Genomic DNA, 24,765 nt, shown 5'->3' on the forward strand with positions numbered 1-24,765 from the left:
TCTTTGAAATTCAAACTACCCTGATTTATCTAAAAATGCAAATTCTCCTCACCTCACATTCTAAAACTTTAGCCATGTTTACGTATATAGCATTTCATACCTAGCTTATTTTGACGATTCAAAGCCTCCAGACCAGCTGCCTCCAATTCAATTAAAATACACACACACAAAATCCAAACCCCACTTTTAATCTACTTTTACAATAAATCACAATAATATTATGAGAATTATTGTACTTTCATGACAATATGTAACACATATATAACACCTTACCATGTTGCCTGAACATCTCCATATGCTTCATACAATGCACTATCCTATTCTATTGGCACTTCATATGGTAACCAGCTGTGCATAGCAACAGACCTCATAAAACAAGGATATAGATGGCTTGTCAGGCTATTTCTAGGTGAAATACAACTAAAAGACGTTTGAAGTGCTCAGCAGGTCTAGCAGCATCTGTGCGGAGAGGAACACAGTTAACATTTCAGGATGATGATGCTTCATTTCTAGGTGATGTCAGTTGAAACCACAAACTTGTGCCTATTGCCACAACATTATGCACTTTGATTTGGTCTGAGTGTTGCATTTTTGAAAATACCTGAAAGTTTTCAAATAGTTTTCTTTTTCCCAATTTTCTTATCTCATCTGCCAATGACACTGGATATATTGTCCCACAGTTGAGAAAAGAACCAGATGGAATATGAGGCTTTTTAATGTTTTTTGTGTTCCCATTGGTGGAAGGATTGTGAACAAGAGGCTACAGATTTAAGGTAATTGGCAAAAGGAGCAGTAGCGATATAAGGAAAAACTTTTGCACATTACAAGTGGTTAGGATCTGGAATGCACTGCCTGTGCTGGAGGTAGAATTAATTGAGGCATCCAAGAGGGAATTGGATTGTTATCTGTAAAGGAAGAATGTGCAGGGCTACAGCTGGGAGAAGGACAGGCAGTGATAGAGAGGTGGCAGAGACACGACCGAGCCAAATGGCCTCCTTCTGTGCTGCAACCATTCTGTGACTCTGATTCTGAGTTGCTGTGCTCTGGAATGCACTGTATGAAAGGGCGATGGAAGTAAATTCAACTGTAACTTTCAAAAGGAAATTGGATAAATACTTGAATAGGAAAAAATTGTCAGGCTATGGGGAAAGGAGTGGGGGGAAGTGAGATTATAATTGGATTGCTTACAAAAACCCAGCAAGGTAATTATGAGCTTAATGGCCTCCTCTGGTTAAAGGTTCTATGAATTCATGGAATAATCTTTATCCTGAATTTTTGAAGTAAGTTTTTGAATGGAAAAACAGATCGATTGAATTCAGTACTTTAATTTATAACATCACATGCGGTAATTTCTCACCAATAATACAATTTGCAATAATTCAATTAATATAGAGATCCACACCTTTTTGTTAAATTGTATTTGAAGCATAAAATTTAATTTTCTGTCATTATAGTCTCTGAACTTCAAAGATGCTTCCCCCAAAGGAATGTAGGACTAGTTTAGCCTGAATGTCCTGTTTCCATGCCTTAGCTTCAATATATTTTTATTTCTGTGTTGAAATTAATACACCTAATGGTAGGAATTGAGACTACAATGTCACAGAAGAGCTCCCTCAAGTGAGTGCTCCTCTACACACACTCCATGTATGCCTTTCTCTAATCTTATCTTTCACCCATCAATTGATATCTATTTTGCCAATACATTGCATGGAATTGACTGGGACAGTAAGGGCACCAACGACACTTACCTGTGTACCTGTGTTTGTTTTCAGGTACTCTCCTCTGTGGTCTGATCGGTTATCCAGATGTTCTGCTTTGCAACGATAATGACTGGCAGGCAACATCACTGCTTGGTGGAGAGGGTGTTTGCAGAGGTGTGAAGTCCAACACAGAGAAGAAAACATTCACGTTCAGCTTTGGAGGACTGGACTTCATTGGCAGTAAGCAAACAGTTTTTGGGCATGGATAGTTCCTGATCCAGCAATAATACAACAGTGGTCAGTCTTAAAGGAAGTAGGTCAGAAAATTGCAGATGGCATAACTATAACTTTCTAAAGTTGACTTGATTTAGGAACTTTTCCCTTAGATTGGAAAATTGTAAATGTCACTGGGCTATTTAAGAACAGTGGGAGAGGGAAACCAGGGAACTATGGACCAGTCAGCCTAAAATCTATTGTTAGAAAATTACTGGTCTGTAATTATGGACAGAGTGACTGAGCACCTTGAAAATTTTCTGTTGATCAAAGAGAGCAAGTGTGGATTTGTAAAGTGTGGATCATGGCTGAAAAATCTGACTGAAGTGGTTGCAAAATTACTGGAGAGGGGAAGGACAGATAATCTTTCTCTACCTATCCTATTTCCTCTGGTTGGGTAGTCTAAGACTAGGGAACATAGTCTAAACCTGAGAGCCAGACCTTTGAGGAGTGAACACTAATGCAAAAGCAAAATACTGCAGATGTTGGAAGTCTGAAATAAATACAGAAAATGCTGGAAATACTTGACTGGTCAGGCAGTATCTGTGCAGAGAGAAACAGAGTTAATGTGTCAGGTTAATAACCTTTCCTCAGAATGGAGCTCGATTTTGTGGCAGTTTTCTTTTCATCGGATATGTTGGAAACCGTAGGCCAATGTTATGCCAGTGGGAGTAAGGACATGGACAAGTAGGACCTAGTGTGTGGGACAGAATGTAAACAAGTGAGTTGTGAACAAGTTAGAGTTTATACAGGGTGGAGAATGGGAGGACAACAAGGAAGGACTTTGGGAAAATTGAGTCCAGAGATGATGAAAGTGTGGATGAGATTTTCAGCAATAATGGGGTTGCAATTGTGGTGGAAGCATCCAAAGTTACAGAGATGGAAATTAGAAGACCCGGTGATGGAGAAAGGCCTGAATTTTGCAGGGATGGAAATGGTCTCTGGCTTAGCCAAAATGGCGCCAGTGCCCCAATTCCAGATACCCCAGCCGTGAATCCCACATCCACCATTTTCACCAGGGGGTAAATGAAGACAAGTTCTAGTTTGCACACCCATGGTTCAAAGACCCAGTTACTCATTGAAAAGTGCAACTGCCTTCAACAGATCCCATTTTCATTAGTGGGATGACCAAAACACAATTCGTGGGCTTTAGACCTTTGAGGAAGATGCCTAAAGCTGCCAAAGTTATTTGGAGAATAGCTTTTGCATAGGTCCAGGTACCCCTTTGGGAGAGGTAATGTGCCGTTTGGGAGAGTTAAGGTGCTCTTTGGAATTGGTAGATGTGAATGTGCATAAAAAGTGGATAAGCTTTGTGGAACTGTCAAACTTTTGAGGCATTTAAATCTCTTGCACTTAAAATTAAAACAAACTGGTCTACAGTTTAAAAAAAAACACTTGTAATTTCACTCTTTCTGATGAAATAAGCCTGAAGGTTATCATTACAGGATTTGTGCTGCATTACTGATTCCATAACCTACCGTTATCACTGTGGGGCGCCTGTCAGTTCACCATTTGATTGATAGCTCCAAGTGGTAATAAAGTCTTTGATGTGGGGCTATGAATACAAATGCTTATTTTTGAAATGGATTAATTACTTGAATGAAATGTTTTCTTTTATAAGGGATTAAGTAGTCGAAGGAATTTTAATGTATTGAATGGGTTTTTATGAACGAAAATGTTTTTTTTAAAAATTATGTCTGTAATAGATAATTAGGCCTGGAACGTTGCAACAACAATGGGCCCCTCCTTCATTGTGAAAATGGCAGACGAGCCCAAAAATTGGAAGTCCCACCCTGAACATGTCTCCTACGATTTTTCCAGGGGCAGGAATGGGGGTTGGGTCACAGTTCATGAATGCACGTTTTACAAGAGCAGCTGCCCATAGAAATCAGTATCTGTCTCCACTTATGTGTGATTTGCTGTGAGAGATGTCTGAAACCCAACATGCGGAGATTGCATCTGATAGGAGCAGGCCTGAAATTTGTGGAGTTGTTTGGATAGCCTGGGTACCTTTCAGAAAGGGAAGGTACCCCTTTGGATATGGCCCTAGAACACCTTTGGGGAAGGTCAGGAGCCCTTTGGGGAAGTTTCAGGTACCCTTTGGAATTGTGAAAAGTCGACATGAATTTATGTAAAATGTGGATAAGCTCATTGGGACTGTGAAGCTCATTGGAACTGTCAAAAACAATTATCAAAAATGTCAAGATGAACTGTCAAGAGGCTGTCAGAAACAACTGCCAAAGGGAGCTATCAAGCTGTCAAGGCATTTAAAATTTCTGCCCTTTAATTCTTTGAAAGAAAAACTGTCTGGAGTGTTAAAAAGATGATGCTTACTATTTCACTCTGTCTGTTGACATGAACCTTAGGGCTACCATTACTGGATTAATGCTGCATGACTGATTTCACATCACAATAGCGTGCCTGCCATTCCACAGTTTGATTGACAGCACCAAGTGGTTGTGGACTCTTTGACGTGGGACTCTGAATTCTGGTGTTAGCTTTTATACGGGATTACAAATGAAATGTTTGTTGTTATAAGGGATAATGTAGTTGAAGGAACGTAAATATAGCAAATGGGTTTTTATGAATGAGAGTGTTTTTTTAAATAAAGTCCGCGATAGACACTTGGAACTTTATTTTATTTAATCTTCGCATGGGTCCTGAGGTCTGCCTATAGTGGATACTGGGTGAATTGGCATGGTAGGTATAAGAGCAAAGGATGGTGGGTGGGGGGGCATGGCTTTGCATGACATGGCACTAAGTTGGAATAGGGGATATAAAGGACTATGGGGAGCAGGTGGAGGCATGGGTTGGCATGGGGATATGTGGGCCCATGGTGGGGGGGCAGTGGCTAGGGGGCATGAGGCAGCATGGGTTGGCATGGATGGGGCATGGGGAGTGTGTGGGAGGGTGAGGGTGTGTGAGAGGTGAGGGATAGAGGGCTATTTTTTGTTTTATTCTTTTCCTGACAAGCCCCGGAGCAGTGAGGTGGGTCTTTCACACAGCCTGCTTCCGCACCCGCTAGTCCCTCTGGCTGTCTCCAAACTCTTCCCGGAACACCAGGCCTGAATCCAGTCAGCACCTGTTCCCCAATCCAGCCACCCCCCCCCCCCCCCACCCTCCGCCCACTCACTCCTCCCCAGAATGAAAATTAGAATGTCCAGGGTGCTTTCTCCTGAGTCGGATTTGTGGAGTCAGGAATTTTACTGTCTCTGTGCTTCTGACTCGAGAGCAAAAGTTTGGCCCAAAATGTGAGGTAAGGATGTAAAGTTCTTAACATGGACTGGATCATCCTGAGTCAATTGTTGGAAGGGGAATAGAATCAATGGTAAGGATTTATAATTTGAAGTTCAAAGTTTTTTTCACACCATTGTAGTTAAACTGTAGTCAGAGCATGAAAAGGTATGAGGCTCTCAAACATGTTCTCACACTATTGGACTATCAGTGACCTGGCCCCTCTTCAGGCCCCAGTTATACTGAACAGCTTGCTTCGATACAGGGCCAGAATCATTCTGCATCAATTCAAACTGTACAGTAAAACAAATCTACACTGCTAAACCACTGCCAAAGAATGTGAACAATCTATGAATTTATATTAATAACAAGTCCTGCTTAACGTCTAATAAGTGAATGACATTCAATTAAACAGATACAATAAACATCCTCAAATAGAATAACATGTAGACCTAATTCATTATTTTTGCATTGAAGAGACTGCACAGTTTGATAAATTCGTGTGGCAACAATCTCATTTTTAAAGCTGGATCCTTGCCATTCATTGCAACAGCGAGGCCCAATTCTTTCATGTGTTTCTCTTTGACCGGGCATCAACCCTTGAGATCTATAGGCTTTGGGCCAGCAGCTCCAATAGGATTTTCCATCATCAACTGTAGCTTCTACCACCAGTGCTGCTACAGGGTTTGCTTACGTAAGATGGTAAAGCTTCATTCTCTTTTGGAGAGACTGGGTGATACAAGGGGTCAGCAGCTATGGAACCTGTGTCCCAATCCAATCCAGCATAATGGCATTTTTGAGAAATATAGTTGAACATAGGAACAGGAGCAGGCTGTACACACCTCAAGCCTCTCCACCATTCAATTAGATCATGGCTGATTTGTACTTCAATTCCATTTTTCAACGAAGGACCAAAGACATATTACACTTCAACAGATGGGGTGAATCAATGCATATAGTTGAATACAGCGTGGGTTTTAAAAGAGTATATGTAGACTGTAGGAGGAATGGAAGCCTGAGGCAGACAGCAGCAAGAAAATAGTTTTCTGCCCAAAACAGGACCACTGTATGCTGGTTCATGTTAGACTGAGACAAAAGCCAATTCCTGGATCCTGAAAGGTCCCAGTGGATTGGAAAACTGCAATTGTAACACCTCTATTCAGAAAAGGATGGAGACAGAAAGTGGGAAACAATAAGTTAGCCTAATATGTATCATTGGGAAAATGCTAAAATCTATTATTAAGGAGGTAATAACAGGGCACTCAGAAAATCATAATAAGATCAGGCAGAGTCAACATGGTTTGTGAAAGGAAAATTGTGTTTGACAAATTTATTATTGAGGATGTAACAAGCAGGCTGGATAAAAAGGTGTAGTGTATTTGGATTTCCAAAAGGCATTCAGTAAGGTGAAACTTAAAAGGTTGCTGCACTAGATAAGAGCTCATGAAGAGTGAAGAGCAGTGGGAAACCAGGGGATTGGGAAACCTACAAAGACCAACAGAGGGCAAGTAAAAAAGAAATAAGGAGGGAGAAGATTAAATATGAGGGTAAACTAGCCAGTAATATAAAAGAAGATTGCAAGAGTTTTTTTAGATATATAAAGGGTAAGAGAGTGGCAAAAGTAGACATTGGGCCGCTGGAAAATGACGCTGGAGAAGTAGTAGTGGGGAACAAAGAAATGTCGGAGGAACTGAATAGGTACTTTGTGTCAGTCTTCACGGTGGAAGACACGAGTAATATCCCCAAAGTTCAAGAGAGTCGGGGGGCAGAGGTGAGTATGGTGGCCATTACCAAGAAGAAGGTGCTAGGAAAACTGAAAGGTCTGAAGGTGGATAAATCACCTGGACCAGATGGATTACACCCCAGAGTTCTGAAGGAGATAGCTGAAGAGATAGTGGAGGCGTTAGTGGTGATCTTTCAGGAATCACTGGAGTCAGGGAGGGTCCCAGAGGACTGGAAAATCGTTAATGTAACCCCCCTGTTTAAGAAGGGAGTGAGGCAAAAGATGGGAAATTACAGGCTGATTAGCCTGATCTCGGTTGTTGGTAAGATTTTAGAGTCCATTATTAAGGATGAGATTTCAGAATACTTGGAAGTGCATGGTAAAATAGGGCAAAGTCAGCATGGTTTCATCAAGGGGAGGTCATGCCTGACAAATCTGTTAGAATTCTTTGAGGAGGTAATGGGTAGGTTAGACAAAGGAGAGCCAATGGATGTTACCTACTTGGACTTCCAGAAGGCCTTTGACAAGGTGCCGCACAGGAGGCTGCTCAGTAAGATAAGAGCCCATGGTGTTAGAGGCAAGGTACTAGCATGGATAGAAGATTGGCTGTCAGGCAGGAGGCAGAGAGTGGGGATAAGGGGGTCCTTCTCAGGATGGCAGCCGGTGACTAGTGGAGTTCTGCAGGGGTCAGTGTTGGGACCACAACTTTTCACTTTATACATTAATGATCTAGATGAAGGAACTGAGGGCATACTGGCTAAGTTTGCCGATGATACAAAGACAGGTGGAGGGACAGATAGTATTGAGGAGGCGGGGAGGCTGCATAAGGATTTGGACAGGTGAGGAGAATGGGCAAAGAAGTGGCAGATGGAATACAACGTGGGGAAGTGTGAGGTCATGCACTTTGGTAGGAAGAATAGAGGCATAGACTATTTTCTAAATGGGGAGAGAATTCAGAAATCTGGAGTACAAAGGGACTTGAGAGTCCTAGTCCAGGATTCCCTTAAGGTTAACTTACAGGTTGAGTCGGTAGTTAGGAAGGCAAATGCAATGTTGGCACTTATTTCGAGAGGACTAGAATATAAAAGCAGGGGTGTGCTGCTGAGGCTTTATAAGGCTCTAGTCAGACCACATTTAGAATATTGTGAGCAATTTTGGGCCCCCTATCTCAGGAAGGATATGCTGGCCCTGGAGAGGGTCCAGAGGAGGTTCACGAGAACGATCCCAGGAATGAAAGGCTTAACATATGAGGAACGTTTGAGGACTCTGGGTCTATATTCGATGGAGTTTAGAAGGATGAGGGGGGGATCTGATTGAAACTTACAGAATACTGAAAGGCCTGGATAGAGTGGACGTGGGGAAGATGTTCCCATTAGTAGGAGAGACTAGGACCTGAGGGCACAGCCTCAGAGTAAAGGGAAGACCTCTTAGAGCAGAGATGAGGAGAAACTTCTTTAGCCAGAGAGTGGTGAATCTATGGAATTCATTGCCACAGAAGGCTGTGGAGGCCAGGTCATTGAGTGTATTTAAGACGGAGATAGATAGGTTCTTGATTGGTAAGGGGATCAAAGGTTACGGGGAGAAGGCGGGAGAATAGGGTTGAGGAACTTATCAGCCATGATTGAATGGCAGAGCAGACTCGATGGGCCAAATGGCCTAATTTCTGCTCCTATGTCTTATGGTCTTATGATGTTGGGGATGTTATAATAGCATGGATAGAGGATTGGCTAACTAACAGGAAACAGGCAGCCAGGATAAATGATCATTTTCAGGTTGTAAAACTATAATGAGTGAGGTGCTGCAGGGATCAGTGCTGGGGCCTCAATTATTTATGATCTATATTAATGAGTTGGATGAAGGGATCGACAGTATTGTAGCCACACTTGCTGATGATACAAAGATAGGTAGGAAAGCAAGTTGTGAGGAAAATAGAAAGAGTCTGCTAAGTGATATAGATAGGTTAATTGAGTGGGAAAAACAGTGGTAGCTGGATTGTTATTTAGGAAAATTGAGGTTGTCCACTTTGGCAGGAAAGATAGAAAAGCAGAATATTACTTAAATGGAGAGAGATTGCAGAATGCTGTGATACAGAGTGATTTGGATGTCCTTGTACATGAATTCCAAAAGGTTGGCATGCGGGTACAGCAAATAATTAGGAAGGCAATTGGAATGTTGGCCTTTAATGCAAGAGGGATGGAGTACATAAGTAGAGACGTCTTGCTACAACTTTACGGGGCATTGGTGAGACTGCATGTAGAGTACTTAAGGAGGGATATGCTTGCAAGGGAGGCAGTTCACGGGAGGTTCACTTGGTTGATTCCTGGGATGAAGGGGTTGTCTTATGAGGAAAGGTTAAGCAGTTTGAGTCTATAAATATCGGAGTTTAGGTGAATGAAAAGTGATCTTACTGAAACATATAAGATTATGAGGGGGCTTGACAGGGTAGATGCTGAGACGATGTTTCCCTCATGGGGGAATCTAGAACTAGGGGGCACAGTTTAAAAATAAGGGGTCTCCCATTTAAGATGAGATGGATTTCTGAAGTTTAAATCTCCTGGGTCAAAAATAAATGAGTTAAAATGAGCAGCTAGTGAGTTTGACTTTAAAGTAGGTGAATGATAGGAGGGTAGTTATAAATGGAAATGAGGAGGACCAAACAGGGAGAGAGAAAGAGAAAAAGCAATTTAAAAGATGACTCATTACCAAAACCCTATTAACCTGTCATCACCTGTCCATGTAGTTCTGATAATTTGATAGAACATGTGTGATCCAATAATCCTTCATTTATTTAAACACTGTGAGTACAGTAAGAATGTTGCAAAAAACTCTCTAGTCCTTTGCTCCTCCATCTCTCATATCCAACATGGTGCTTGCGCATGTCAGATTCCTGTCCTGTACTATGGAAGATCATTTTCTTCATCTCCCTCTTGTGCACAACAGAACTTTCCAAATGAGTACACATCACATGAAAGAACACTTAACTGCCAGATGAAAGATTAGTTGAAATAAACAAAGGTATTTGACTTCTATGCAGCTTATGCACTTTTATCAAAGAGCTTCGTGGATGCGGAGTACTCAACTGAACTGACTCCAGATGCGAAGGAAGAAATTCAGAGATCCTTTAACCGTTTCCAGCGGATCTACCTATGGCAGGGTAAGCTTTATATTCTGCTGTACTGTACATAAGTATTCTTTAAATTTATTGTTTCTGCATTCATCTTGATTGATCTTTTTTCACCACCCAGTTCTATCCCAGACCACTAACCCCTTCGATCACATATTGGATGCAATTCCAGGATAAAAGCAGTTCTCTAGTGCTTTCCTCAAGTGACTATACCCGGGCAATTAAGTGTTGGACAGCTATTCCATTGTGGAAGTCATCATAACCAAGTCTGTTTGTGTGCTTACCCACTCTCAGTGACAATAAAAAATATAGCTTCCTCAGCACCATGCTGCCAGAGATTATTACAGGCCAGGGATAGAACTTTTGGCCTCTTTGGTCTATATGCCACAACACCACACATACACTAAATCATGCAGGAATTTCAAGCAATTTCTATTTATTTAGTTTCAATATCTTAGTGAGCTTAGAAGGAATGGCTACAAAACTTTGTTTTATTCTCACTAAGAGGTAAATTTGCATGAATCAGCGTTCCTGGTGCAGAGCACCACAACACACGGATACATGTCAGGAATTTATATGTGGAGGTTAGTTCCCTCCTGTCCTATGCCTGATTGTCCATCTATTAAAATGTCAGTTTGACTGCCATGATTTAGAATTGACACATAGCTTTTTTTCCAAATGCAGGGCACACAGGAGTATCCTGAAGGTCTTTTACTTATGAATTACCAGATTGTAAATGGTTGTTATAGAAAGAATAAGAGAGAGATGGTTTTCTCTGAAAATGCTGGTTTTCTCTGAAGTCTTGTCCTTATTTCAATAGTTATTTGAGTTTTCAGAATCATGGCTACCCATTGGCCTTGAACTCCAGGCCATACATTGCAAATGGAATCGTTTCTCAGCAAAGCCAGCCATAGTGATTTGACTTTTCCAAGAATAAGATGCATGTGGAGCATCAGTGTTGGCTATAATGGCACAGGAATGATAAGACACAGTGACACCCAGAGACACAAGCTGCTTTGTACAATATCACTTGGCTTTCTGGTTCATGAGATATTCTTACAAGCAAGTTTATCCCAAAAATCCAACGTTATTTGAACTAAAGTGATTGTTCTAAATGATTTTCAGATTCCAACATGAACACACGGCTGAAGTCAGCCCCTGACTGTACTGGAAAAGATCCCCAGGATCGACAGACCCTACCTGTACCAGGTATTTGTAATGCTGAGGCACACAATGGCATATTCTCTGACAAATTTGAGATGATAGCTGAGACAACTGGAGCTTTTAAGACTGAGATAAACAGATGTTTGCTAGGTATAGGTTGCAAGAGATATGAAGATAAGGTGAGTAAATGGAGTTGAGGTACAGCTCAACCATGATCTAATTGGATGACAGCGCAGGCTCGAGGAGCTAAATAACCTACTCATTTTTCTTATGTTCCTATTCATTCCCAGGATTTGTTCATTGCTAGAAAGGTCAGCATTTATTCTCCACCCTTGTTGTCATAAGGGGTTTGATACAACTGAATGCTTGCCAGTCACTTCAGAGGACAGTTAAAAGTCACTCATGTTCTTGTGTCTCCAACACAAAATGATGATGGACTTTGAACAGATCCATATAGAAAGCCGTATTTAAATTACACATTAATGATGGAAATATGTCTTATACCCTACTTATTGTCAATAAGATATCAATAAGTGTTGTGTGGCACTACTGCTGTGTTAAATGGGATAGATTTCGAGCAGATCTAGCAACTCAACACTTGGCATCCATGAGGTGCTGTGGGATGTCAGCTGCAGCAGAATTGTACTCAATCATAATCTGTAACCTCATGGCCAGGGGTATCCCCCAGGCTACCATTACCACCAAGCCAGGGGATCAGCCCTGGTTCAATGAAGAGTGCAGGAGGCCAGGAGCAGCACCAAGCCTAAAAATGAGGCTTCAAGCTAGTGAAGCTACAACACAAGGCTACATGTGTGCAAAAAAGCATAAGCAGTAAGTAATGGACAGAGCTAAATAATTCCATAATGAACCGATCAGATTTAAACTCTGCAGTCCTGCCATTTCCAGTTATGAATGGTGATGGGCAACTAAACAACTCACTGGAGGAGGAGGCTCCACAAATATCTCCATCCTCAATGATGGAGGAGCCCAGCACATCATTGCAAAAGATAAAGCTGAAGCATTTGCTACAGTATTCAGCCAGAGGTACCAAGTGGATGATCCATCTCGCCTCCTCCAGAGGTCTCCAGCATCACAGATGCCAGTCTTCAGCCAATTTGATTCGCTCCGCATGATATCAGGAAACGGCTGAATGCACTGGATACTGCAAAGGCTATGGTCACTGACAATATTCCAGCAATAGTATTGAAGACTTGTGCTTCAGAACTTGCCACGCCCCTAGCTAAGCTGTAACAGTACAGCTACAACACCGGCATCTTCCCAGCTATGTGGAAAATTCTCCAGGTATGTCCTGTACACAAGAAGCAGGGCAAATCCAACCCGGCCAATTATTGCACCATCAGCCTGCTCTCATTCATCAGTAAAGTGATGGAAGGTGTCATCAACAGTGCTATCAAGCGACACTTGCTTAGCAATAACCTGCTCATTGCCACTCAGTTTGGGTTCCACCAGGGTCACTAAGCTTCTGACCTCATTACAGCCTTGGTTCAAACATGGACAAAAGAGACAAAATCCAAAGGTGAGGTGAGAGTGACTGCCCCTGACAGCAAGGCAGCATTTGACTGTGTGTGGCATCAAGGAGCCCTAGCAAAATTGGAGTCAATGGAGACCAAGGGGAAAACTATCCACTGGCTGGAGTCATGCCTAGCACAAAGGAAGATGGTTGCAGTTGTTGGAGATCAATCAGCTCGGTTCCAGGATCTCACTGCAGGAGTTCCTCAGGGAAGTGTCTTAGGCCCAACCATCTTCAGATGCTTCATCAATGACCTTCCTTCCATCATAAGGTCAGAATGGGGATGTTCGCTGATGATTGCAGAGTGTTCAACACCATTCGCGACTCCTCAGATACTGAAGCAGTCTGTGTCCATATGCAGCAAAACCTGGACAATATCCAAACTTGGGCTGACAAGTGGCAAGTAACATTCATGCCACACAAGTGCCAGGCAGTGACCATCTCCAACAAGAGAGAATCTAACCATCGCCCCTTGACATTCAATGGCATTACCATCACTAAATCCTCCACTATCAACATCCTGGTGTTACCATTGATCAAAAACTGAACTGGACTAGCCATATAAATAGTGTGGCTACAAGAGCAGGTCAGAGACTAGGAATAACTCACCTCCTGACTCCCCAAAGCCTGTCCACCATCTACAAGGCACAAGGCAGGAGTATGATGGAATATTCTTCACTTGCCTGGATGAGTGCAGCTTCAACAACACTCAAGAAGCTCAACACCATCCAGGACAAAGCAGCTCACTTGATCGGCACTCCTTCCACAAACATTCACTCCCTCCACCACAGACAAATAGTAGCAGCAGTGGGTACCATCTACAAGATGCGCTGCAGGAACTCACCAAGCCTCCTTAGGCAGCACCTTCCAAACTCACAACCGCGACCACCTAGAAGGACAAGGCAGCAGATGCATGGGAACACCACCACCTGGAAGTTCCTCACCAAGCCACTCACCATTCTGACTTGGAAATATATTGCCTTCCTAACAGCATTGTGGGTGTACCTACACCACAGGGACTGCAGCAATTCAAGAAGGCAGCACACCAGCACCTTCTCATGGGCAATTAGGGATGGGCAATAAATGCTGGCCTAGCCAGCGGTGCCCACATCCTGTAAATGAATTTTAAAAATCTCCTGCAGTGTTAAGATAGAGGTGGACAGGTGGGGGGTTGCTAGTGAAATTTAAAGGACCCCCTTGCCTTGTACAATCCATCAAAGAGCAAACTTGAAGATTTTCTAAGAATTAAAAAGTATCCAATATCATTTTATTCAGCTGATGTTGCCAGCAATGCTTCACTGAGGCAGACGCATCAGTTATTTCCCTCCAGATCTGGCCAATCCACCTTTCTGCCCTGGGATGGGGGGTGTGGCAACACAATTATGCTAACAAGCCTTACCTTTGAAGATCCATTCAGCTCAGCAATCAAACAAGCTGAGATGTAGCAGCTCCCACCATCAATCTCGGGGTAGGAAAGAACAATTCTCATTGGACTGAACAATTCAGGCGAAAGGCTAATTTTCCGACCATGTGTTCTTGTTGAGGATGGTCAATCCTAGGTTAGAAATGATAGACTCGCAGTCCTTAATTTTCCGTATATTGGTTAGAAATGGATGGAGAATCATGAGTCATCAATTCCCAGCTAGTGTTCCATGATTACTAAACTCTCTGGGAGCACACGATCATGGAATCAGTTTACAAAGGAGTTACTTACTTCTTAGCAGCTGAAACCCTTCTTCTTCACTCGCGCTAGCGACTTACCTGTAATATTTATCCTGTTTTCTTTCTCCACCTGTCCAAATCCTTCCAACAGCAGGCAGGAATTGAGATTTTCAGCAAAATTAAGCTGAAGCCAGATGTCCGGAAGTCTCTACTTTGTTTTCCTTGCCTCCCTCCCAGTGAGGGAACAGTAGTTCTACTAAGTACCTCCTCACATGATTGGAAGCATTGGATTGGGGTGGCTATTCAGGTGCTTCAGCCTGTTGCCCTACCATACTGCCTTTTGTTATAGGCTTTCTAGCCTGGAAAATTGCCTTGTGTAATGACATGCAAACGCTTAACTGATTCTCATGGCAGTTATTGAATTTGACAGCACAAAAAAAGGCCATTTATTTGCTGGTTTTTTGGAAAAGTTGTCCACTTGGTCCCATTCCCCCTGCCCTTTCTCCATACACTTCTAAGATTTTCTTTTTTCTTTTCTTTTCCAAGCATTTCTCCATTTCCCTTTTAAATGTTTTTCTGCCTCCATTTTTTCTAGGACCTGCCAAACATCTGTGTAAAAAAAAAATAACCTCACCTTTTCCTTCATTCTTTTGAACATCTTAAATTCACACCCTCTAACTGTTAACTCACCAACCAGAGGTGATAAATGTTCCCCTTTTATTTTATCTATTCAATCTCAAATGATTAGAGTTCCTTTTCTTTGCTATTTTAGGAATAGCGTTTTAAATTGGTTAACATGTTTACTGGAATAGCAGACAAATAGACCCTTATATTTATGGGAGCTGAGTGGAAATGGGGGAACACAGTTTGGAGTGGGGGATGGGGGTGGGGTGGGCAGCCCAGAAACCCTAGAAATGTGAGTGTCCTCGCCAAGTCCAGATGTTTTCACACACTGAACTTTACAGTTTTGGATGCATGACAAAAATGGTGGACACGAATATGTGATAGCTTTCGGTGATCAGTTTAACAATCAATGAGAATTGAAAAATTATTTTCTGTGTTGTTTAGAAACCGCCAGGGAACTTTTCTCACGAATGGACTCCAAGCTTGTCCAAGTAGATCTCAACCAGTCTGTTCCAACCAAACGTTACCAGCTCTTCAAGCATCAGTTTCCAACTGCACAGGCGGAACTGTGGTGCCTGGCACGTAAGTAACACAGTTTAGATCAAACTCTTATTTATTTTAATTGGTATTGTGTCTCTATCCCTGATTATAAAACTGAAACTTTGCTCCAGATTCACCAAAGTTCAACAAAGAACTTTAGGGACTTGTATTTATGAAACTCCCTTCACAACCTCAGGATGTCCCAAAGCACTTTACAGCTAATGAAGTACCATTAAAGTGTAGTCACTATTGTAACATAGGACATGCGGCAGATCCCATAAACATCACTGAGTGGATGATCAGATAATCAGTTTTTTGTTATGTTGTTTGACAAATAAATATTGCTGAGGACACCAAGGAAAACTCCTCAAACTCTTACCTCAGGGGCCAGCGTGCTGCCCACTGAGCCACATCTGATACCTTAGCCCAAGTTCCACCTCTTCCAGGATACAAGGAATGCAGAGCTTTTGCACTCAAAGTGACCAGAATCAAGTTTGGTGTGTGAGGTGTCCTCCTAAGTGGCTCAGCTGAGATGGAATTAGGGTGACCGGTTGTTTTGTTGTTCACTGAGCAAGGTTCCTCATTTTTATTTCAGGTTGCACAGAGAAGAATTTTTGCAAAGTGGCAACTTTAAGGGTCAGTGAGGCCCTGCATTATGAATGTGTACTGTATCCAGACACGCAGCTTTGCCGACCAAGTAATGACCCTAATTTCCCTGCAATGAACTGTGGCCTTGTCCTACCTGAAGAACCAAAAATATTGTTCAGGAAGAAGGGTGAGTTACTCAATGCTGAAAGAATTTAAGACAGAGAGCAAAGGAATTTTTTTTTCCACAGTGTTGGCTGGAAAGAACTGCTATAGTTACTGATTGTCTATGAATAGGTGGTTGAAGGAAAAGGGAATAAAGTGGATATGGGAACAGGGTGGGAACACGGGATTAGGACAATTACTCGTGTAAGGATAATCACCAGCATAGACTAGTTGAGCCCAAAGTCTGTTTCCATGTTGAAATTATATACAATTTTGATATAATTTGATGTCATTGTATGCAATTGTACATAATTCTATTTAATTTCCATGTAATTCTACTTATGCCAACCTAGCTGAACACATTTGAGGTGATGGGGTTGATAAAGTTGTTAACCTTGGGCTAAAAAGTGGTGGTGGGGAGAGGGGGTGGGGGGGGGGTGGGGGGGGAGGGATAAGCTCTTGAGAGTTCTATCACCAAGCTATTCTCCAGTAACTCTTGATGAGAAGTGCATGTTTAAGAATGTGACAACAGACATGAAGAAGGCATGCTTTGTACAGATTTTTGCAGAGTCAGGAAGGCTCCTTGAACCTTTATAAATGGTGCTAGGACCTAGATGCGGAAGTCTTACCCCCATTTCTGGCAGATTGAACTTTTGCTGGCAGAAGGCAAGGTGTGGGGTGTGATTCACACAGGTGGGAAATCCAAACTCAGCAGGGCCATTTCAACTTAACGCTGAGTTCAAACAGCACACATTTTGAGGGCCTCACTCACATGGGAGTCATAAATTGAAGGACTTGATGTAAACACTCTTGAAGGGCAGATAAGGTCTATTTATATGTCATGGTCTGAATTTTTAAAAATCCCCTGCTTTTTAAAATTGAAGAATAAACAGTGTTAAATTGCCACAGTTTTAAAACAATGTCTCCTGGACTGCTTTGATTGACAGGCCATCTGGTGTAAGTCAGAAAAAACATTAACACCTGTTCCACAGTTTCAATAGAGTTCCTTGTTAACATTTCCTAAGGGATATTATAATGTCATTGAGAATGCTTGGCTGAGTTTCAAAAGCTAAAAGAAAACACACTTATCTCAGGAGGGGCTTTGGAGTTCATGGTTTGACTGACATTATAAATAGGCTATTAATTGATTAGCTGTCTTTGTGGCTACTGAATAGAAGTGTTTGTTTTTATAACATATTAAAAACTTAAGGGGATTTAAAAACTTTGAATGTGTCCCATGAATGTGAGTTTTTTACTATCAAGTACGTATGAACGAGAGCTGTATCAGATTGTTAGAAATTTATTTTTTTCATCTCCACATGGCGTACCGAGTCTGCCCACGGTGGATTCTGGGTGAGTGTCTATGGAGGTGGCATGGGTGTATAAGGGGGCATGGGGGTGGCTGGGGACATGAGTTGGCATGGAACTGGCATGGGGGCAAGGGGGTGGGTGGGTGTAGATGTGAAGGGTGAGGGCCAGGGCGAATAACAGCTTCTAAAACAGCTGGGATGAAGTCCCAGAGAACCGAGGCAGGCTTTCTGACCAGCCCGCCTCGACACACACCATCCCTATGTCTGTCTACAACCTGCTACCAGGGTCAGCGGGCCCCACTCTATCCCGCCCCTGCCTCCCCAGAGTGAAAATTAGGCTAATGGGATCCTTTAAACTGAGGTGGGCCTGTCAAGTTGGGGAAATTTCAAACTTGAGCTAGTCACCTCCGGTAGTGAAAATCCAGCCCCATGTTGTTTCAACAACTTAGAATGCAATTGGATACAAGTGTAGTGAAGTCATCTGGTAGTCAGAGACATTTCGAGTGGGATGTGGGGTGGAGGGGATAGCTGTAATATGTTCTATTACTCAGACTGACATTACATGTTTATTCTCAGTGCATTGTACCATCAGCTGAATCTCAATTTATAATTATTTGCTGACTGCAGTTGGGAGATTTTTTCATTTATGTGAAATTCAGGAAAAAGACTTTTGCTGGAGGCTACACTGCTCAAAAAACTGCATGAGACATTGAATGGTCATTTGCAAACAAAGCATGAAACTATGAATGCCTAAAGGAGGCTGTCTCATCAAAAGCATTACTGCGCAGTCTTTCTCCTGAACTTTAGTCCTCTTTATTGCCAGTGCCTGAGTCAAAGGGGTAGAATCTTCCTTTCTGAAGTCTAAGTTCAATGGTGGGAGTGGAAGTTGGAGTGTTTTCCTCTGGGGTGTGGTACGGCTGACCACTCGTGATTTTACGCTGGTTAGCTCATTACTTGTGAAGCTGTGCAGAGTACGGTGAATTTCGTAGTGAGGGCAGGCAGGAAGCCGTTAGCAAAGAATGACGAGAAGACAAAAAGATTAATAAGGAGAGAAAAGTTAGAACATGAGAGAAAGCTAGCTCGTAATATAACGATGGATAGTAAGAGTTTCTATAGATAATTAAATAAGAAACAAGTTAACAAAGTGATCAATGGTCCTATAGAAAGTGCATCTGGGGAATTTATAATGGAAAGTAGGGAGATGGCGGATGAATTAAACAGGTATTTTGCTTCGGTCTTCACTATAGAGAATACAAGTAACATCCTGGAAATAGCTGTAAATTAGAAAATGGAAGGGAGGGAGAAACTAGGGAAAATTACAATCACCAGGGAAGTGGTATTGAGCAAATTGTTGGGGCTGTGGGCTGGCAAATCCCCAAGTCTGGATGGACTTCACTCTAAGGTCTTGAAAGAAGTGACCAATGAGACAGTTGATGCATTGGTTTTAATTTTCCAAAGTTCCCTAGATTTGGTGAAGGTTCAATTAAATTGGAAAATAGAAAATATAACTCCTTTATTCAAGAAAGGAGGGAGATAGAAAGCAGGAAACTCTAGGCCAGTTAACCTAACATCTGTCATAGGGAAAATGTTATGAGCTATTATTCAAGAGGTTATAGCAGGGCACTTAGATAAATTCAAGGCATTCAGGCAGAGTCAACATGGTTTTGTAAATGGGAAATCATATTTAACCAATGCATTAGAGTCCCTTGAAGGAGTCACATGTGCTGTGGATAAAGGGGAACTGGTGGATGTACTGTATTTAGATTTCCAGAAGGCATTTGATAAACTGCCACATCAAAGGTTATTACAGAAAATAAAAGCTCATGATGTAGGGGGTAACATATAGAAGATTGGCTAGCTAACAGGAAGCAGAGAGTTGGCATTAATGGGCCTTTTTCTGGTTGGCAGGATGCGACGAGTGGTGTGCCACAGGGATCAGTGCTGGGGCCTCAACTTTTTAACAATTTATATAAATGACTTGGATGAAGGGACAGGAGGAATGGTTGCTAAATTTGCTGATGACGCAATGATAGGTAGGAAAGGAAATTGTGAAGAGGATGTAAGGAGGCTGAAAAGTGACATAGATAAGTTAAATGACTGGGCAAAGGTCTGGCAACTGGAGTATAATGTGGGAAAATGTGAAATCATTCATTTTTGAAGGAAGAATAAAAAAGAAGCTTATTATCTAAATGGCGAGAGATTGAGGAGCTCTGAGATTCAGAGGGATCTGGGTGTCGGAGTGCACGAATCACAGAAGGTTAATATGCAGGTACAGCAAGTAATTAGGAAAGCTAATAGAATGTTATCATTTATTGTGAGGGAAATTGATTTCAAAAGTAGGAAAGTTATGCTTCATTTGTACAGGGCATTGGTGAGACCACATCTAGAGTATTGTGTACAGTACTGGTCTCCTTATTTAAAGAAAGATGTCAATTCATTAGAAGCAGTTCAGAGAAGGTTTACTAGACTAATACCAGGAATGTATGGGTTGTGAGGAAAGGCTGGATAGGTTAGACAGTATTCAGCAGAATTTAGAAGAGTAAGAGGTGACTTAATTGAAACTTTTAAGGTCCTGAGGGGTCTTGACATGGTGGATGTGGAGAGAATGTTTCCTCTTGTGGGAGAATCTAGAAATAGAGGCCACAGTTTAAAAGTAAGGGGTCACTCATTTAAGATAGAAATGAGGATAATTTTTTTCTCTCAGAGATTTGTGAGTATTTGGAACTCTCTTCCTCAGAAGGCGGAAGCAGATCTTTTCAAAATCAAAATATCAGAATATTTTTAAGGCAGAGCTAGGTAGATTCTTGATTAACAAGGGAGTGAAAAGTTATCAATGTAGGCAGGAATGTGGGGTTGAGGTTACATGATCTTAATGAATGGCGGAGCAGGCTCGAGGGGCCGAGTGGCCTACTCCTGCTCCTAATTCATATGTTCCTACTCTGTTAAAGTGGCCTTTTAGTGAGCGTGCATGACATGTTAATGTGTGCAAAAGGGCTTCCCAAAATTGTTCGTCAGAGAGCTGGACCCACCTTTAAAATCCTGAGAACAGAATTCCTATGATTTATCCTGACATAGGGAAATAGATTTTTGGCCTCACAACAAAATAAGTTCCCTGCCCGCCATGCTACCCGCTGCTGGCAAGACCGGAAGATTTTGCCCAAGGTCACAGTGAGAAGGCAGTTTCGGACTGGAACACTTCTGGGACCTGACTGCAGGGCTGTGGTAAAGCCAGAAACTACCACACAGACCCGAACTATCAGTGGGCAACATCAAGGGGAGATGCATTCACATGGATAATATAATTGACATCCCAGTGCACCTGCGCTGAGAGACGTGTGTAATTAGGACCTGAAAGAAATTCTGGATGTAAAACTCAGGGGCAAGCATATTATGCACACACCCATCCCTCAAATCTTCTCACTCTTTTTACGCCCATCTATCAATCCCTGCACCCAAATAAATCTGATTTGTTATTGACTCTGCCACCGGGCGAAAGAGCCATAATAAACAATAAATTTTAGGGAGGTAATCAATTCCTTTCCTTGAAGACCATGGGAGGAATCGTCCCAGATTTGCACTAAGTGCGGTAGCGGGCGTGAAAAAAGACGTTTTATGTGCTGGCCGCAATGGCGGAATTTTGAGCTGGATCATCCCTCTTCCCGGCCTCATTAATAATGCATTCACGGGAAACACCCTGAATCGCTGGTGGGTGGGCTCGGATTTGCCCGCTACGCTGCGTTATCGCTGTGGGACGGCCTTTTTAAAGTTGCAGTAACAGAAGGGGGTGGTGTCTGAAGGTCAGTGGGAGCAATACACTGCCCCATAAAATCCAGCCCAATTTTTCAGTGACAGAGGGGCCAACCTATGGAACTGACTTCCCAGACAGGTGGTGGAAGAAGTTTACTCAAATGCAACTTAGATTAATTTCTTCCATAAAATCACATTTTGGGATATAGTATTTGAGTGCTTGAGACACAACGGCTGAAGCTTTGTTCTAGGTTTAGGACTCTGATGTTGGATAAGCTCTGTGTCCCGAGGCTTGATGACATTGGCATGATTGCACACCCCAGTTCTTGATTGAAAGGCCATTTAATCGTCAGAGGCTCACTGCCTGTAAAATAATTGTCATTGTCATACTAGCTGCTTTTGTCTGCATCTTCCTCTCCTCAGCTGCAGCAGGCTTGAGAATGAAAACTACTTTTGTTATTACCTCAGTGACCCTGGTTTCCATTTTGCTTGTAATAAAAAGCTGTAATCCTGCTCATGCCTTCATTCACTCGAGGCTCTTTGCCTTATTGTCAGCGTAATATGGCAGAGCAAGTGAAGGTCAAACCTGGTGATTCGGGGTGCTGGAGACCCATGGAGACATGTCTCCGAGGTTCATCGTATGCTTGTGCTTGAAGTTTCCAACTGGGGAGACTCCATATATCCAGGTGGCTGAAGGGTTCCTGGGATGTACATTACAGGAGGTTCTGAAGAAAGGGAAGAGTGTGATCAAATGCTGGGCTATAGACAGGAAACAGGACAGAAACTGCTTACTTTTGAATGTCATTGTTGCTGATTAGTTATGTTTTTTGAATACAGTTAGCTTTTTCGACTCCCATCCAGACAGCCCCTGTGGTGCTCTCCTTAAAGAAAATTCAAAATCACTCCACAATGCTTGTGCTGTCCCTCTCCGAGATCTGTTCTGATGCTCAACAGTCAGTTGTTTCGTACCCTGTTCTGCACCCCCACATACTAATCGCACGGTAAAGCAGGAGGTTGGCGATTATGCTGGTGAGCTCAGCAGTGTCTGAATATTAAATGGTGAACTTGTTAGTGCGGAGGCTCCAAAAACTGGAAATAGAAACTGAGGAAGCAGTTGAGAGGGGAAGCCTTATCAATGAAGATGGAGGAAGAAAGCAGCTGGGTCAGTAGGTACGAGGACAGTAGGATCAGAGGACAGGAGGAACTAGTAGGCAAAAGCCAAGCTAAATCTTAGTTGGGGAACAGAGGGCTGGAGGAACCCTCCAAAAGAGAAGTTATCCTGGGCGGCTGAATGAGTTTGGATGCAATCACTGTGTTCAGGTAAAATAACTCGAGCAGTTGACTCAAATCCGCGAAGTATTCCAGAACCTTGTCTTTTGAAGATTTTATTTATTTTAGTCAGATGTTATAATGTGGCAGGTGTGTGCCAGACAGACCGAAGCCACAGGGGAAACTTGGTCACTGAGTAAGCTGTCTGATATAACTGCTTTATTTGTGGATCCTTTTCTTGTAACTCTGCCAACTTCCTTGAGCTAAACACTTCAGCTTCATTCTCTTCCATTCTCTTTCACTAAACAATCTTATATAGTATCAGCTCATTGGACTTCAACACCTTTCCCCTGCCTTTTAATTTCCTCTTCTTACTGTTTAAACTGTGAGCTTGTGATCTTGTTACCACACAATCTGGAAACAATCCAGGATGCTCTTTTTGCAATACCTCAGTTGAATGCACCTCAACAGGCTGCTTGGCTATCATAGGCATCACCCACATCTGTGACCCAGCTATATCATTACCTAAAATAAATTGAACACCTATAATGGGTATTTTTTCCACTACTCCAACAATCACCTCACCTGTTTTCCAATTACTCTTTAAATTTACCTTCCACAATGAAATAGGTTTAGCATCTCCATGAATCCCACTTATTATCACCTTTTCCTGAAATACTCCCTCTGAACAACAAGTATCACTATCCCATAACATTAAGGATTGACTAGTTCCTGTATCTCTTAAAATTTTAATATTTTTACCTGCTCCACCCTGTACACATGGAAAGACTTCCCCTTCACATACAAAATCTTTAAACATTTCTGAAACCTGCCCCTCAGAACTCCCTTGGGTAAATTGTGAATACATTCCCACTTCTTTACTTATCACTGATCCTTCCTGCTTTACCTGCACACAAACTATTGTTTTTTTCCCTATATCTGGACATCAGGACCCACAGTACTCTCACTTCCAGAACGTTTTTGCATTCCAGTTACTGTAACAGATTTTCCCTGTAACCTCCAACACATTGACTTTGTGTGCCCAACCTTATTGCAATGAAAACACCTCAATTTTCGAATGTCATTTCCACCCTCAGCATCTTCCTATTTAGTCTGAGAAAAAAAACTTCCTGAGAATTTCCACCTACTCCTTCTCTTCCCTGAATACCTGCCTTTCTTTCACCTCCCCACTTTCTACCCTTCTCTGATTTAAAGGGTGACAAAAAAAGGTCCAGATCTATGAACTAACTTATAATCATCAGGTATTTCTGCTGCTTGTTTTACAATTTTAATCCTCTGCTCCTCCACATGAGTTCTCACTACCGAAGGAATTGAATCTTTAAATTCTTCCAAAAGAATTATTTCTCTAAGAGTTGCACATGTTGCCTCTACCTTTTAATGCCTGAATCCACTGGTCAAAAATACTTTGTTTTACTCTCTCAAACTCATTATAAGTTTGCCCAGGCTGTTTCCTTATATTCCTAAATTTCTGCCTGTATACCTCAGGAACCAATTCAAATGCACTCAAAACAGCCTTTTTACTGCATTATAATCCACCGATGCTTCTTCTGACAATGAAGCATAAGCCTTATGAGCTCTACCCACTAACCTAGACTGCAAAAGCAATGCCCAGATTTATTGTGGCCATTTCATCTGCTTAACTATCTTCTCAAATGAGATAAAGAGCACCTCTACATCCTTTTCTTCAAACTTTGGAAGAGCTTGTACAAATTTAAACATCTGCCCGCTGGGCTTTAGACTGGAAGTGGTTGTTTCCACATCAGAACCTTCCTCAGCCTCCGAGATCTCTTTTTAGCTCTCAGCTTTCTAAGCTGATATTTTCTTTCTCTCTCTCCATCTCTCTTTCCTCCCTTCCTAATTTCTCCAGTTCCAATTTCCTTTCCTATTTTCTTTCTCTCTCCCTCCTTTCTGCTTGCTCCCTTTGAAATGCCCTTTCTCTTTCCTTTTCTTCTGCTTCCAATTCCTGTTTCTTCATTTCCACTGCTTGTTCAAGTTCAAGCTTCTTCAGTTGTTACTGAAGTCTCACTACTTCCAGCTGTGACTCATTAGTTCCAAGTATCCCTTCCAACTTCAAATGCTGTGCAACCACTTCA

General features: G+C 42.1%; 1 protein-coding gene across 1 annotated transcript in view; it reads left to right on the forward strand.

Moving 5' to 3' along the window:
* Positions 1-24,765, forward strand: part of tg (thyroglobulin) — a 443,647-nt gene that overhangs the window by 138,155 nt on the left and 280,727 nt on the right. The window contains exons 27-31 of the mRNA XM_078541245.1: positions 1,773-1,940; positions 9,965-10,084; positions 11,180-11,263; positions 15,480-15,617; positions 16,171-16,350. Coding sequence (XP_078397371.1) covers positions 1,773-1,940; positions 9,965-10,084; positions 11,180-11,263; positions 15,480-15,617; positions 16,171-16,350 — 690 coding nt within the window. The remainder of the gene's footprint in view (positions 1-1,772; positions 1,941-9,964; positions 10,085-11,179; positions 11,264-15,479; positions 15,618-16,170; positions 16,351-24,765) is intronic.

Source organism: Cetorhinus maximus, chromosome 4, assembly GCF_964194155.1.
Source record: "Cetorhinus maximus chromosome 4, sCetMax3.hap1.1, whole genome shotgun sequence".
Classification (NCBI taxonomy): domain Eukaryota; kingdom Metazoa; phylum Chordata; class Chondrichthyes; order Lamniformes; family Cetorhinidae; genus Cetorhinus; species Cetorhinus maximus.